The 15,005-nt window shown below is 49.8% G+C and overlaps 1 protein-coding gene across 1 annotated transcript in view; it reads left to right on the top strand.

Moving 5' to 3' along the window:
- Nucleotides 1-15,005, top strand: part of GALNT2 (polypeptide N-acetylgalactosaminyltransferase 2) — a 180,376-nt gene that overhangs the window by 81,193 nt on the left and 84,178 nt on the right. Inside the window, exon 2 of the mRNA XM_032841093.1 lies at nt 14,701-14,794. Within this exon, the coding sequence (XP_032696984.1) occupies nt 14,701-14,794 (94 nt within the window). The remainder of the gene's footprint in view (nt 1-14,700; nt 14,795-15,005) is intronic.

Here is a 15,005-nt window from a genome sequence, read left to right as displayed (position 1 = left end):
CTCTGTCAAATAAATAAATAAAATCTTAATAAAAATAAAAGAGTGTTAATTTCTCAGACCTCAGTGTGCAGTAGAGGTGATCTACAAGCACCACTTGGAATGAGTTCTGTGTAGTCGGCACAGCTTGGTGGCCATTCCTGATTCTCAAGGACTCTGCTGGTCTGCAGTGGACAGAAGGCTCGTGACAGGTTGTCAGTAACAATGGGGTCATGGGTAACTCAGGTGATTTCTTGGGCCTCGTTTTTATTGAGAACCTACTGTGTGTCCGGCCCTGCCGATATCATCGACATCGTGCACGTTACCTCATTTAATTCTTGCAACATCGCCGTGGGTGGAAAACACGACTCCTGTTGCTGTGAGCTCCAGAGCAGGAATCTGAATTTGCCTGCAAAGCCTGAGCCTCCCGCAGATGACCTTCTCCCCAACTTTCCCATTATGATTAAATGAGATAACGCGTGTGAGTAGGAAAGCAGCCTTTGAAACGGAGTATTAGTGTAAGATTGTAATTTTCTGAAATTTAATGAGAGAAGATAAGAGGAAGGATGGGCATTCCCCAGTTCCTGTCTCACAAATTGTGAGCCAGACACTTTACCTAGATGAACTGGAGTTAGTTTGATTCTAACTACCTAGGTGGGCACCGAGTGAGCCAGGCCATCCCAGACCTGGCCTGGTGTGTGGATGGAACAGGGAGCCTGGGCTGGTCAGACTGGGGTGTGACCCCAGATGTGCTGCCTGTTTGCCACAGGCGCTCAATTCTCTGGTTCTCAATTTTCCCGTCTTTGAATGGGGGCATTTATACTACCTCTCCAGAAGTCGAGAAGAATGATAGAGTGTCCGTGTAGCGACCCTAGCGCTCCTGTCACTTAGGAAGCTCTCCGTAAATGTCTGCCCCGTGGAGGTGGCATCACTGCCATTGTCATTCCCATCCCCTCCGAGTTCTCTACTGGAGGAACAGGCAGGCGGGCCGTGGACGGGCAGCCCGGGGGAAGAGCCGTGCTTTGATTTACCCCTGTGCATGAACTTGCCTCTGAACTGCGCGTTAGGGCCCAGCGTGCCCCTTACTCAAAAGGTCAGTGCCAGTAGTGGCCGTAAGCATGCAACGTTTTGTTGACCAGTTTCTGGAAGGAGCACTCAATAGGGAAAGAGATACATGCAGAGGAGGTGGGCCCCTCCATAGGCCTGGCAGTGCCAACTCCCCTCCCACCCCCCTAAGCCCCCCTCGCCCCCCTCACAGAACAGCAGGGACTCTTCCCGTTCCTGGGGGGAGGGATGACCTCCCGGGCTTCTAGAATAGTGTGTTGACCTCAGGCCTTGAAAACAGAGGCCAGGTCACACCCATTTCTAGGAACAGCTCCTGTGTCCCCGCAGGTTTCCCCAGGCACTTTGGGTGGCATCCTTACTCTGGCCAGATAAAAGCCAGCCGCCACAGTGCCTTTTGTAATGTAAAACAGTGCATAGGTTTGAGGTTCCAACCTCAACGTGTCTGTGTTTAAATTTATTATTCATGAAGGTAATTTAAAAACATGACAGAAAGTTTGAGAAGTAGAGACAAAACTCATTATTCTTCACTCTGCCACAACCATTTTTATTTTAGTGCGTTTCATTCCAGGCTAATCCATATGGCTACGTTGTTTCATATAGTTGTTTCATTGTGTACATAAAATTTTGTTTCCTGCTTTTTCATTTAACATATTATAAGCATTTGCATATGGCTGTGTGATCCTTATAATTATAATTTTTAATGGTTCCATAATATTCTTTTGAGGGGCTATAACATAATTTAACCAATCTCTTATTGGTGAATACATTCTTTTCTTTTTTTTTTCTTAGACACAATGCTGCAACATTTGTGCCTAAGATTTGTTCCTTTTTCTGGGTGAGTTCATTAGGATACACTCACAGAAATGCAATTTCTCAGCTTAGAGGTTATAAGTGTCTTTCTGGTTCTTGATGTGTGGCGTCCAGTTGCTTCCCAGTCAGGTTGGACTAATTTACAGTCTCTCCTTTTGCTCTTTAAGAAGAGAGTGGGACGTGGGCACCTGGGTGGCTCAGTGGGTTAAGCCTCTGCCTTCGGCTCAGGTCATGATCTCAGGGTCCTGGGATCGAGCCCCGCATCAGGATCTCTGCTCCGCGGGGAGCCTGCTTCCCCCACCCCCCACCTGCCTCTCTGTCTACCTGTGATCTCTCTCTCTCTCTCTGTCAAATAAATAAAATCTTTAAAAAAAAAAAAAAAGAAGAAGAGAGTGGGACATCTGCAGCCCGTGTTGTAATACCACATACTGGAATAGTGTGGAAAATGTCCCAGCTGTTGGAGGCAGAGAATGGACGTGTAAATAAATGTGACAGGGGTCGAGGGATCAAACAGCTTGTCCCTGACCAGAGCTGTCCGTCCTGTCCCAGGACAAAACACAGGAGGGAGGGAGGCTCCGGAGGCAACCAGCCCCCGTGGAACGTGCCAGCAGATGGTGCCCAGCTGGGCTGGGCTTTCCCTGTCCTTGGGGGCAGAGTATTGCTGCGGAACCCCTCACACCAGGGATGGATGCAAATGCTCCGCGTGGCTTCTGTGACCTGATGGAAATAACGTCCTAAGAAAAGAGCCTGGAGCTCCAGGAAGAAAACTGTTTGAGGGCAGGCTGGAGGGGTCTCGTGTCAACCACCTTTCCCCCTGTATTTGCTTGTCTATCAAATGGGCTAATGATGGGCGGCGGTGTTCCGTTTGCACAAATGCTTTGTGAAAGAAAAACTTGGGATTAACAAAATGAGAGCCTGATGAGAAAAGCAGATTTCGGGCAAGCGTTCTAGGGTTTTGGGGGTGTTCATTGAGCAGGCAGAGAGGCATCGAACCCCAGGTGAAGGGAATGTTAATGAGAACAGTGAATTTTAAATTCACCTAGGTAAATGCTGCATCATTCCCACTTGCTGTTACGCATTTGTTAGAAATTTCCGAAGACTCCTTCCCGCTGTCTCACTGAGATGCTCTTGGGCTCCTTTGCCTGCACTGCCCGTGACGTGCATCTTCCGAGCTGTGCTTCACACATGATGTCTCTGGTCCTCTAGCCACGCGCACTGATTTTCTAAAAAGACCCACATGGGTCCTCGTCATCTACCTACTATTCTTGACATGAATCACGATATGTTTTCCAAGCGTTCAGGTTGCCCAGCCTTGGCATTGGTCGTGGCGGTGTGCAGGGCTTGGCTCCCCGTGCCGTCTTTCCCAGGGCAGCTTGGGGGAAGCCGCCTCCTCTCCTCTCACGTCTCCCCTGCTTTCCTTTTTCCAACATCCAGATCTCTCTGAATTTAATTGGCCCCAAAGAAAAGGGAATGGAAACCTCAGTTGTGCTTGGACTGAATTTCCGTCGAGGGGCACGGGGAATGTACTATAAGGGGAACCTGCGGCTGGGGGCAGAATGGCTGTGTCCCGCTCGCTGGGCAGTCAGGAGGAGTCAGTGAGAGAAGAACAGCCCGCCGTGCTTGGTGTGGGCAAGGCTTTAATAGGGAGAATCCGTCCCGCTCACACCTGTCCAGCTGTCCCTGACCTGAGCTACCGGCGATTTCTGACTCTGATGACCTGTGATTCCATAAGGGGGAGGCAGGAAACATAATTTCAGATTCTCCATTTGCTTCCTGATCCCAGCCCCCCTTGGAGCCCTTAGCATATCATTCTAGGACTCACTTTTCTCCTGGAGATGCTCTTCAAAATGGATCTGATGTCCATGGAGGAACTTCCCCTAAGAGAGTTCTGACTCTGGTAGTTACAGAGCTGAGTGAGGAAGGAACCAGTCGTAAATGGTTCAGCAAATGGGCCAGGGGCCGGCACCTGCTGATGACAGGGGAGCATTGGGGCGCAGTTTTGCGAGATATGATACACCCGGTAGCTGAGGCAGAGTGGGCAAGCAAGTCTGCCAGGGTATCGACACCCAGGTCAGGGTGCTTCCGAGCTTGGAGGAAGCCTGGTGGCCACTGCAGTGGGGGAAGGAGGGGCAGCAGCGGGGGTGTGGGATGTAGCGATGAAGGGGGGAATCTCGGCCGGACAAGGCTGACCGGAATGCCACCTGTCTGTCCCTGCCGGCTGCTCCACACTGTGCCATGCCACCTGCCTCCTTAACCTTTCTGTTCCCACTTTTTTCTCATCTATAGGGAATCAGGATTTCCTAACTTTAATATACAACTGGTCTTTGCAAAAGTCACGGGGAATGTAATTTTCTTTTATTTTTCAGATTTTATTTAGAGCGTGTGCGCGTGACTGGGGGTGGGGCGGAGGGAGAGGGAGAGAGAGAATCTCAAGCAGATTCCCTGGAGTATAGGCCCGGATGCTGGGCTTGATCCCACGACCCTGATCATGACCTGAGCCAAAATCAAGAGTCAGACGCTTAACTGACTGAGCCACCCAAGCATCCCAGTAATTTTCTAAAATACATTTTCTTTTTGTTAAAAAAGACATTTTCTTGTCAAGTTGCTGCAATTCATCATTTCTCTAAAGTAAGATAACCTGCTTCAGTTAATGTTGAAAATTCCGGAACAAGAAAGAGAGCAGCCATGAAGAAGGGGTTTTGTCTGAGAAACCCCCCTGCCCCCGACCCGATAGGAGAAGCAGTTTCTCTCTTTACAGGAAGAAAGAGGTGGAATCAGATCAAGTGATAAAAAATGAGGCCATAAACAGCTCCTTAAAATAGCAGGTGCTCAGCTAACTTGTGGGCTCTAATTCTGCCAGCCAGTGCCTCCCTATTAAGAGGCCTGCGGCTCCTGCGTTTGGGAATGTTTATGACCTGGCCCGAGAGCCGTCTGGCTTCATAAACTCTTACTTAGAAGCAGGAATGAGGAAAAGCTGCATGTTAATAGCCTGCCTTGTGCTCCCCCCCTTCTCTGAGCCACCTATTGCTCTGGTCATCTACTGTGAGCATGGGAGTTTAGGGTGGATTGATTGCTCTTGAAAAGAGAATTGTGGTGTGAAATAGATTGCTCCTGGGCTCTGTGTCTCATTGCAAAAATTGGCTTTAAAATCAGCATTTATCAAGAGATTCACACCTTAGCTCCCTGCAGGGAGAGGGAGTGGAGTTAAAATTGCTATTAAAAATTGACAGACACCCTCGAAATACATAGTTGACAGATGTTGAACCAGCAGTGTTTAATGTAATTATTTTCCTTTTATGTAAATAAGATCTATGCACGCATTTAGTTTAAGGGTTTTTTTTAAAACTGTTTTTTAGAAGAGTTTCAGATTTGCAGAAAAACCGGGAACACAAGTGCGGGGATTGTCATGTACCCCGTACCCAGTTTCCCCTGTGGGGACTGTCTCAGATTAGTATGGTACATGCGTTATAATTAAAGAACCAATACCGATCCATTATTATAAACTGAAGTCCCTACATTATTCAGATTTCTTGAGTTTTTCCCTAATGTTCTTTCTCTTCCAGTACCTGTCCAGATCCCATGTTACATTGGGTTGTCCAATCTTTTTTTGGCTCCCCTGGGTCATGACGGTCCTCAGCCTTTCTCGTTTTTGATGACCTTGGTGGTTTTGAAGAGTCCTGGTCAAGGATTTGGTAAAAAATATATCCTGCATTTGGGGTTTATCTAGTGTTTTCCTCATGATGAGACTGAGGTTTGGGGTTTAGGGAAGGAAAATCACAGAAGTCACGTTGTCTACATGTTAGCAAGTCAGTGAACGAGCTAATGACGGGGAGGAAGGAGGACGTTCAGTAGCCTGAGTAATGAAGGAGAAAGAGGGGCGAAGGCCCGTCCCTCCAATTGGAAGAAGGCAAGTGATGTTCTCAGTGATGGGACTTGGTGTCTAACTTGTTTAATGCCTTACAGTCCACTGGAGCCCTGTTACATCTCGTGGGGTGTGATGGAGGGGAGGGGTCTTTACATTTCTTTTTTTTTTCTTTTTTTTTTTTTTTAAGATTTTATTTATTTGACAGAGATCACAAGTAAGCAACGATGCGGGGGTGGGGGCGGGGGGTGAAGCAGTCTCCCTGCTGAGCAGAGAGCCCAATTCGGGGCTCCATCCCACGACCCTGAGACCATGACCTGAGCTGAAGGCAGACGCTTAAGCCACTGAGCCACTCAGGTGCCCCAAAATTTCTATGTTGCATATTGGAAACCGGAGGCCCTGAACTGCTCAAGGTGATAGAGAACAGGGTCCATTTGCCCTGCCCATGACCCATCCCAAACCTTTCCTCGTCTCATCTCAGGCTCCAGAGTTTCTGGATTGAGCGGGCGGAGTCACCAATGGACATTTCGTCTGCACGTGGCCACGGGGCTTCCAACGGAAGATTTTGACTAAGTGAAGGCAGTTGACTGGCTGTGTATGGAGTGAGTGTTCAGTCTGGGGCCCCTGGCCCTCTGCACGTTAGAGAAGCTAAAAAACCAGTTGAAGAGCTCATGACTTCAGTCCAGTTGATCGTCATAGCTCCCAAATAACGGGTAGCCCCACGGTATTCCTCCCCCGCCCACGTTTCTCTGAGACTCCACTGGACCATAAACAAAGCAGTGACCTTTATCATAATGTATTTCTTTATTTGTGAGCCAGTGATTATGTATGAAGCAGCCTGTGACTTGAACCCGCAGTAGAAATTTGCCCCTTACGTTTTAGCAGCACTGAGTTTCGTGAACTCGGCTAGAGAAATGAGTGGGGAAACTTGCAAGTACCTCCGTGAAGCTAATGGTTCTCCACCCTGACTGCATTAGAGCTGCCTGGGGAGCTTCTGGAAGATGCCCGCGCTGGCTCTCATCCCCACGCCGGGGCAGGGACCAGCCTTGGAGAAAGCCGGGAGACTTGGCCTTTTTGCCTTTTTTTTTTTTTTTTTAAGATTTTATTTATTATTTGACAGAGGGAGACACACAGTGAGAGAGGGAACACAAGCAGGGGGAGTGGGAGAGGGAGAAGCGGACTTCCTTCCAAGCAGGGAATCCGACACGGGGCTCGATCCCAGGACCCTGAGATCATGACCTGAGCCGAAGGCAATCACTTAACCCACTGAGCCACGCAGGCCCCCGCCTTCTATCTTTTGATACTTAACCTGAATAAAGATTATGGAAAATGTCAGGAGGCTGCCTTTGGAAAGTCCCCCTGAGCTTTTTTCCTCCTCATCCAGCTTGTTTGACTTGCTTTCCCCAAGTGATGAAATACGGCGTCAGGGATTCTTATTGGTGCCTGTGTACAAAATGCGTGTTCAGAAATGGTTGAGTGACTGAGCCAGCATGGTTCTGGTCTCTATAGTATATTATGTCCCCTTCCTGTTCTGTGACGATTAGGAAGGAAGAGAATACTCTTCCTCTTAAGTTTTCAGTGGGAACTCTTACTTAGAAGTAGAAATCTTTTGTCCCCCCATCTATTTTCATGTCTCATTGCTTTGATTTAAAAAGAAGTTATTAAGCATAGTTGATATACAGTGTTCTAGAAACCGTCTCTTTTATAAATGCATTGATGTCAGTGTTTGTAGGGTAGAGGCTTCTGGTTTTAACTGAAGTTTGGTCATGGTTCATAGTGACCTGACTCCTAGCCTAGCTAAGGAGGCTTCCCCTGAGCGTTCTGTTTCCCAGTGAGTTGAAGTTAATTTATCATTTTCTTTTTTTTTTTCTTAAGATTTTTATTTTATTTATTTGACAGAGATCACAAGTAGGCAGAGAGGCAAGGCACAGAGAGAGAGAGGGAAGCAGGCTCCCCGCTGAGCAGAGAGCCCGATGCGGGGCTTGATCCCAGGACCCCGGGATCATGACCTGAGCCGAAGGCAGAGGCTTAACCCACTGAGCCACCCAGGCACCCCAATTTATCATTTTCTTAATGGGTCACACACCCTGTCCGGAACGTAAAATTTCATCAGTGACACCTTATATCAGCAGGTTTTTTTCGTCCTCTCATAAGAAGACCTAGGAATTATTCCTCTGTGCTGATCTGGTGGGATACCCACCCTGAAGAATTAGAAACAGTAAATAGTCCTTCTGTCTCTGTGGCTCAGCTCATCGTGAGAGTGCTGGGATTTGGGAGGTCTTGGTCTTTAGCAGGAAATGAAGTCTGCTCTTTAAACAATTTGCTTTCAAGTAAACAATTAAGTGGGCTGTGGAAATATTAATGATCACATCTTTTTAACAGATCTGGCAGCCTGGCTTCCCCCCTCCCCTCACCGAACTCGAATATTCCTGTACGGCTGGGTTGTGGTGGTCATGATTGCTAAACAGTCATTAAGTAACAGTGGGAAGTAGACAGTTGATGAGGAAAAAATCAAGTAGTCATTCAGATGGTATTTTTGGTTACTTCATCTGCCTCTGAGCATATGGTCTAGTCAGCTGAAATAATTTAACAGTGACAAACTATATTTCAGTAAAGGGAGATTAAAAACAACCTATTTATTTTCTTTTTTCCTTCCACCGTGATATTTTTATCTCTGTTAACAAATACAATGTTAGCCGTTTAAAATTTATGGAGACAGCCTCTGCTGAGTCCGCAGTATACCCCGACCTTCATCATCTGTTTTACGTTTGTAAGCGTGTTTGCTTCAACCGTGGTTCGTGATTCAAACGTGTTACTACAAGTGGTGTTAGTCTTTATATTGGCCCGTAGACAAGAGGTCAATGTGAAATGAAGTAACGTTTTTTACTGGGCTGACCTGACCCTGCCGTGACTCATCTCTTGGACCCCCGTCCCCTTGTGGCTCCCCTGTGTGGGTAACTGACTGACTGGGTCCCAGCAGTGTCCTGTCTCCCCGGGGAATATTCCTGCCTCATCTCTGCCACTCCCAGTCTTAGACACTGACACACGTGGTGGTTTTAGAACGGGCTCACTGATTGTTTGACAGTCTTTTCCTCAAAATGCGGGATCTCATTCCCCTCCCCTTGACTGTGGGCTGGACGTAGTGAGGCGCTCCTAATCAGCAGGATGATGGCATCTGGTTTCCAGGACCAAGCTATGAAAGGAGTCCTGCTGTCTGCCTCTCTCCCTCTGTCTGTCTCCCCCAGCCTTCCTGTCTTGTCAGATGTCTTCCTCTGGGGGAGGCCAGCTGCCATGTTGTGCGGGCACGCAAGCAGCCCCACGTGTGACTGCGTGGTAAGGCACTCCACTAACCAGCAGCTGTGTGAGTGAACGATCTTGGGAACAGCCCCTCAGCCCATTCGGACCCTAGGACAGTGGCGGCCTTGGCTGACATCTTTTAATGGCAGCCTCCCGAGGGACCGTGAGCCAGACCCACCCGGATTCCTGACTCTCAGACGTGCTGGGAAGTAACAAATGTTCCTTGTTTCGAGCCTCCCGGTTTGGAGGGAACTTGTTTTGCAGTGGTTGACAACACGATCAGTCCCTTAGCCCTTCTGGGTGGCTTTTCTCATCTGGGACAAGAAGCAGGGATGAAACCGCGCCCTGAACGCGCTCGTGGCCGTCTGTTCGCAGGTGGAAGGCCGACCCTCTCTGCTCCCCTGCCTGGGCCTTTCTGCCTCATCACCCGCCTCCGCACGCGGACACCTGTCTCTGGCAAAAGCCGAGCCCACTTGGTGTTTATCTCTTCTTGTTTTGAAACCCAGATCGATCAGACTGGGAATATGGTGGGAGAACCATCTTTTAACGACTAAAGCTGTGTTTGCACTTAGTTAATTTTCGTAACTACTCAGTCAGCCAACCTGTTGGATCTACTGTTTCTGAAAGGAACACTGTTTTATTAAAACTCGTTCTTTTATCTTCTTGGGAAAAGGATGATTTTGGCCGTCGTGCTCTCTAATTGCGGTAGGTCAACAGACATCGCTCAGCCCTTCCCTTCCATCCGAACCGTCTCCCGGCCTGATTTAATGTCGTCTGTGCTCCAGGTGATAACAGACCACTCCGTCGCGCACGTTTGTAGGAACGGTGCGATCAAAGTGCCCATCTCGAGCTTCTGAGGCTCTACAAGAACTCACCGAGTTCAAGTATGAGTAGTAGGAGGCTGCGAGGCGCAGGTCGGTCAGTAAGTACGAGGACAGGAAATTGGGTTTGCGCTCGCTCTGGCTCACATGCCCACTAAGAGGGCCCAGACGGTCTCATGCCTCAGGTGAGGCCCTCCAGGTCATCCCCCCAGTGTGCTCAAAATGGCAAAGTCCGGCGGGGGCAGCGGCTTCCTCCGCTCTGCGGTGGCTGATGGGGTTGGCCGACCTCTGCTCCGACTTCCCGGCCAGAGCCCGGTGTGGGGCCAGAACCACCGAGCCCACCCTTGCCCACGCTGGTCAGCAGCACGGGCTATCTGTGGGCTAGTCACTGTGCATGCGGTGTCACAGCCCCCCGCAGGGGGTGGGAGGGGACGGCGCAGAGATGGGCAGCAGCCTGGGCAGTCAGAGCAGGGTGACCAGATCGCGGGCTCTGGATTCCCTGTAACTCCTGACCCGGCATCCCTCACATCATTGCTTCTCTCATCTCAGCAGTTTACCCGCACCACTGGGAAGAGGACCTGTCTGCCACCGCGTCATTTGCTCTTACGGGGGAACAGACAGATGGATCAGTTGGTGGCGTGTCCTGGCTGTCTGCAGGTCCTGGGCATGAGAGGCCTCTCCCGAGTTTTCGTCCCGCGCGTTCCCTTGTGAAGCGAGCCTCCGCGTGTGTAATTAAGTCCTCCAGTGTATGTGGCTGTGTGGTGGGGAGTTGCTGTAAGGAAATGCTTCCTCTGCAGAGTGGGCGAGGCCGGGCCGATCCGTCTGAGCGAGCAGCGGGGGGACTTTTTTCCCAGCTCTGTTGTTAGGAAACTCACAGGAGCAGCACCACCCTCGGTGCCCTCCTGCCCTCCAGGGACCTCAAGTGCTTTCGGACACCAAATGTATATGTGATAGGTAGAATGTACAAGAAAGTGCTGGCTCCATCTGGTCCCCAGGAATGCTTAGGGCAAGCAGGAACTATGCGACCTTCAGCCCGGTGGCCCAGTGGACAGAGGCTGATGGCTTCCTCAGACCCCCGTGGCTAGACCCGAAGCTTCAGCTCCCAGGTCCCAGCTCCTCCCCAACATGCCACGTGCCTGCCTGCCCCTAAGGTATTGGCATCCCCCGCCCCCCAGTCCAGGACCCCATTCTCACTCGGCTCACTCCCTCCCCGGATGCTCTCACACACTCACCAGCAGCTTCCATGGTCTCCTGCTTTTCCAAAGCTGCAACCATGTGTCTTCCCATGTTTGCCAGCTACCTCCTCTTGATATCTTGCAGGAACCCCCAAATTTCCCAAACAGACTCGTGCCTCTTTCCTGGCACCGCTCCTTACCCCGCCCACACCACTGGTTTGTGTTCCTTAGCGGGAGTGCCCCTCCTGTCCAAACATGCAGGTAGGAAACCTGCAGCTCTGATTCCTTCCTTCCTTCTCACTCTCCCCTTCCAATTCCCAACCCATGGCTGTGCCGACCTCCTCTCCTCATCTCTGGGACCCAGATCCAAGCAGCTCACCACGGTCCCTTGCTGCATTGCTCCGCTGGCCTCTCTTCTATCCCCTCCATGTGCTCCCTACACTACGGCCAAAGAGATGTTTCTGGAACCCAAGTCTCAAGTCTCGGTATCTTGCCTCGTCCGTGTCTGTTTTCTGTCTTCTGTGCTGTTTCCTCCGTCACGACCTTCATCTCCCCACCCCCATCATTTCATCTCACCAGGTCAATTCTTGACCCTCTCGGGTCTCTGCAAGGTGTCGCTTCTGGCACACAGGATTCTCAGAGCCTTCTCGACACTCCCGCCGGCATGCCCTGCCCCCGCAGTCTTCAGGGTGTGTGACCCTGTGCCATCATCGTTGGATGCTTGTCTGCACCCCATCAGGCACGATCTGCCAAGGTGAAGCCGCCCGGTCCCCACCGTGTCTCTGGAGACTTTCTTTCATCCAGCAAAGGCCATGGGTCAGGGCTACGGGAAAAGAGTGGAACATGACAAGTGTCTGGAAGGGTGAGCTGTTGAAAGGTGGCAGGTCCTACACAGGCAGACTCTGTCTCAGGCAGTGAATCCAGTCAGTGATCCTGAACGATCAGGCATTTACAATGATCAGACATATGCTGAGATGCATGGTTAATACATTGTTTTGCCTTACTTGTCTCTACCTGCTTGGTAGAGGGGGAAGATGTTTTATCTAAAAGTAGAGTAGAATGATAGAGACCGCGGAACCAATACTAAATCCCCTGGGTTCAAGTCTAGCCTTGTTGTGTCCTTTGTGCTATGTAAGCTCTCAGTGCCTCAACCTCCTCATCTGTAAAATGGGGCTATCCAGAGCACCGTGCAGAAGATCAGGGTGTGTGCAGTGTCTAGAATGGGGCTCGGCGCCTCCCAAGCGCTCTGAGTGTTAGCAGCCTTGGTGGGTCCTTTTCTCCCTCCAGCTCCTCACTCTCCTCTAGGAGCAGGTGCTTACCATGGTCATTCTCAGTTCTTGACTCGGGAGTCCAGGGTAAAAGAGTCCTTTGAGAAAGACCTCCTAGAAACGTATCCTTGGAGTCGTGTGATATTGTGAGACTCAGGCTCTCGTCACTTGGTTTAAACGGAGTCCTGACTGGGAAGAAGCCACCTTTAGCTTATCGCTCTCTGCGTGACCGACATGGGCAGGCTGCATAGGCTCGCCGACCTCCACATGCCCCTCGTGAAACAGGACTTGTAAGCAGCCGGGTGGCTGTGGCAGGGACAAGAGCATGTGATGCGCAGTAGGGATCTGTCAGTGGGGCTTAGCATCATTTCACCCGCTTGGATGTAGCCACTCAGCGCATTCCGGGCTCCCACTTTGGTTTTGTATTGGGGGTGCTGGATTGGCAGTGGGAGGGGAGGTTAAGGAGTGTTGCATGTGGACTAGTCGGTCCCGCCTGTGGGAAGAAGGAAGCATTTACTTTCCACGAAAGCGCGGATGGCTGACCTGCCCCAGTGTCGATTCTGCCGAGCATATAGCCGATGCCTTGGTTCTCACACGTGGAAAGTAAGGCACTGGCCCCATAAGCAACTTTCACGTTTGATTTTGTTCAAGTACAAGGTTAAATGGTTTGATCCATTAGCCAGTGTAATGCCCGTGGGGGGAAAAAGTTATTAGCCACAGAATGCTATAAGCAAGATGCAAAGTAAGAATTAATAATGCTTAATTAAAAGTCTGCACAGCGTGACTCTGGTTACTTCATTACTTACTGAATTTGTATCCGCATGTTTCCATATATTGTCAAGGTTGTAGGTTAGATTCTCTCCCTCCCATGCCTTTGCCAGTCTTGCTGCGAGATCATTGCCGATAGTAAACCGAAAGTTTATTTTTAACCAGATAATCTCAAAAGCCAATTTATGAATACCTTTGAAAAAAAAAATTTTGAAGCAAAAGAATGCTTGAATTGGGACACAGATGCATTTTAATACCTTTGTTAAAATGCAGGGTAAAATCTTCAAAAGTCCCAGCACTTGGGGCACCTGAAGGACAAAGGCCTTGTGATGGCTGGGTGGGGCTAGGACTGCCAGGGCATGAAGATTCCTCACCAGCCCCCTCTTTCTGCAGTGGGGTCATCCTCCTGTGTGCCCCACCCATCATTTCCATGGTGATCGAGCCAGCTGTATCCCCGAAGAAGCCGCTGAAGGGAAAGCTGGCTTCAAGAGGGAGGAAGCTTAGGCATGGTTTCTCTTTGATTACTGTACCGTTTGAGTAAAACTGCAGATGATTGGCAGAGCAAGTTGCATTTGGGGAAAATGTCAGATTTGGCCCAGCCCCCAGGGATTGCCCTCCTTGAAGATCTCACTTTACTTTTTGAAGAGCCAAAATGTCTCCAGTGGTCAGCTTTTGCACAACACACAGCCAGTGCTGGCCCAGAGGAATGCTGGCTGGACAGACCTGTTCGGAACTGGTCGGGTCTCCCCCATTGGAGGGCTTAACGCTGCGGATCGTGCCGGCAGCCTCTGCTTGGGGGGCATGCTCAGTCGACAATGCTGGGCTCGCAGAAGTCTGGGTAGGAAAATGACTAGCCATGGGACGTTTCTGATCTGGGTTATATACAGAAGCCTTTCTTACTCGATTTGCCGAAATCAGATTCCAAGTGGTTGCAAAATATATTTAGCTCTGTGGTCATGGCGATGTTTTTTAGTTTGATTTAATGTTGATGGATTAGAGTAAATTGTTTGTGCAGATGAGCTGAATAAATTCTGCCAGAGCTTATATCTTATTCTGGTTTCACATTAAACCCTTAATTTACAGCTCTGTTCTATTGGCAGTCTTATTAGAGTGAGCCCTAGGAAAAGCTTGGCTGGTCTTCCTCCTCCCTCCACTGTTACTCAGTGGAATTAAATCATTTAGCAACCTCAGAGGAGGGCTCCAAGGGGCCTGGAGGGAGAATTTGCATCCTAGGGTGTCCTTAAACCATCTTAAGATGTCTGGAGAGCTACCCTGATTTTAATGGCTTTAATTTAACCACTATTGAATTATTTTATTTAATCTACTCTCCCCATCTCCCTTCCCTACCTTCACAGATCCACAGAGCCCTGGGAATTTCCGGAGTATTTCCTTCCCACACTTAGGCAGTGCAAATATTAAAATGAAGAGGGAAGTGGAAATCTCTCCTTAGAAAAGGCCACTCCCATACTGTTGTCCCCTCACGTCGCCAGTGTCTGAGAAGTCCTGGGATGCAGGTCCTGGAGACGGGAATTCTCTCTCCCTCATCATTTGCATCCCCAGGGCCCGCAGACATCCTCCCACTTACTGTTGATTGAACTGGTAAATGCAGATACGCTTGAGAAACTGATCAACTCATATGGTGTCTTTGTTCCCCTTAGGAGGACTGGAATGAAATTGACCCAATTAAAAAGAAAGACCTTCATCACAGCAACGGGGATGAGAAAGCACAGAGCATGGAGACCCTCCCTCCAGGTACTGCAGCTGTCCTCAGGGACCTGTCCCCCCCCTGGGCTGGTGGCTGGTGGCTGGGAAGTCCTCTTGCTCAGAAACTGAATGAGCCGACTGTGACCACTGGAGCCTGTGGGATAGAGAATGGATTTCATAGGGCCTCTGAAGACACTGCCCTATAGCAATTTGGGGGGGAGGGGCTTCCTTCCAGCCCATTAGTGGCTCGTGAAATAAG

The sequence above is a fragment of the Lontra canadensis genome, unplaced genomic scaffold (assembly GCF_010015895.1).
Source record: "Lontra canadensis isolate GAN:19392208 unplaced genomic scaffold, GSC_riverotter_1.0 scaffold120, whole genome shotgun sequence".
NCBI lineage: Eukaryota > Metazoa > Chordata > Mammalia > Carnivora > Mustelidae > Lontra > Lontra canadensis.
This window is presented reverse-complemented; position numbering and strand designations above follow the sequence as displayed.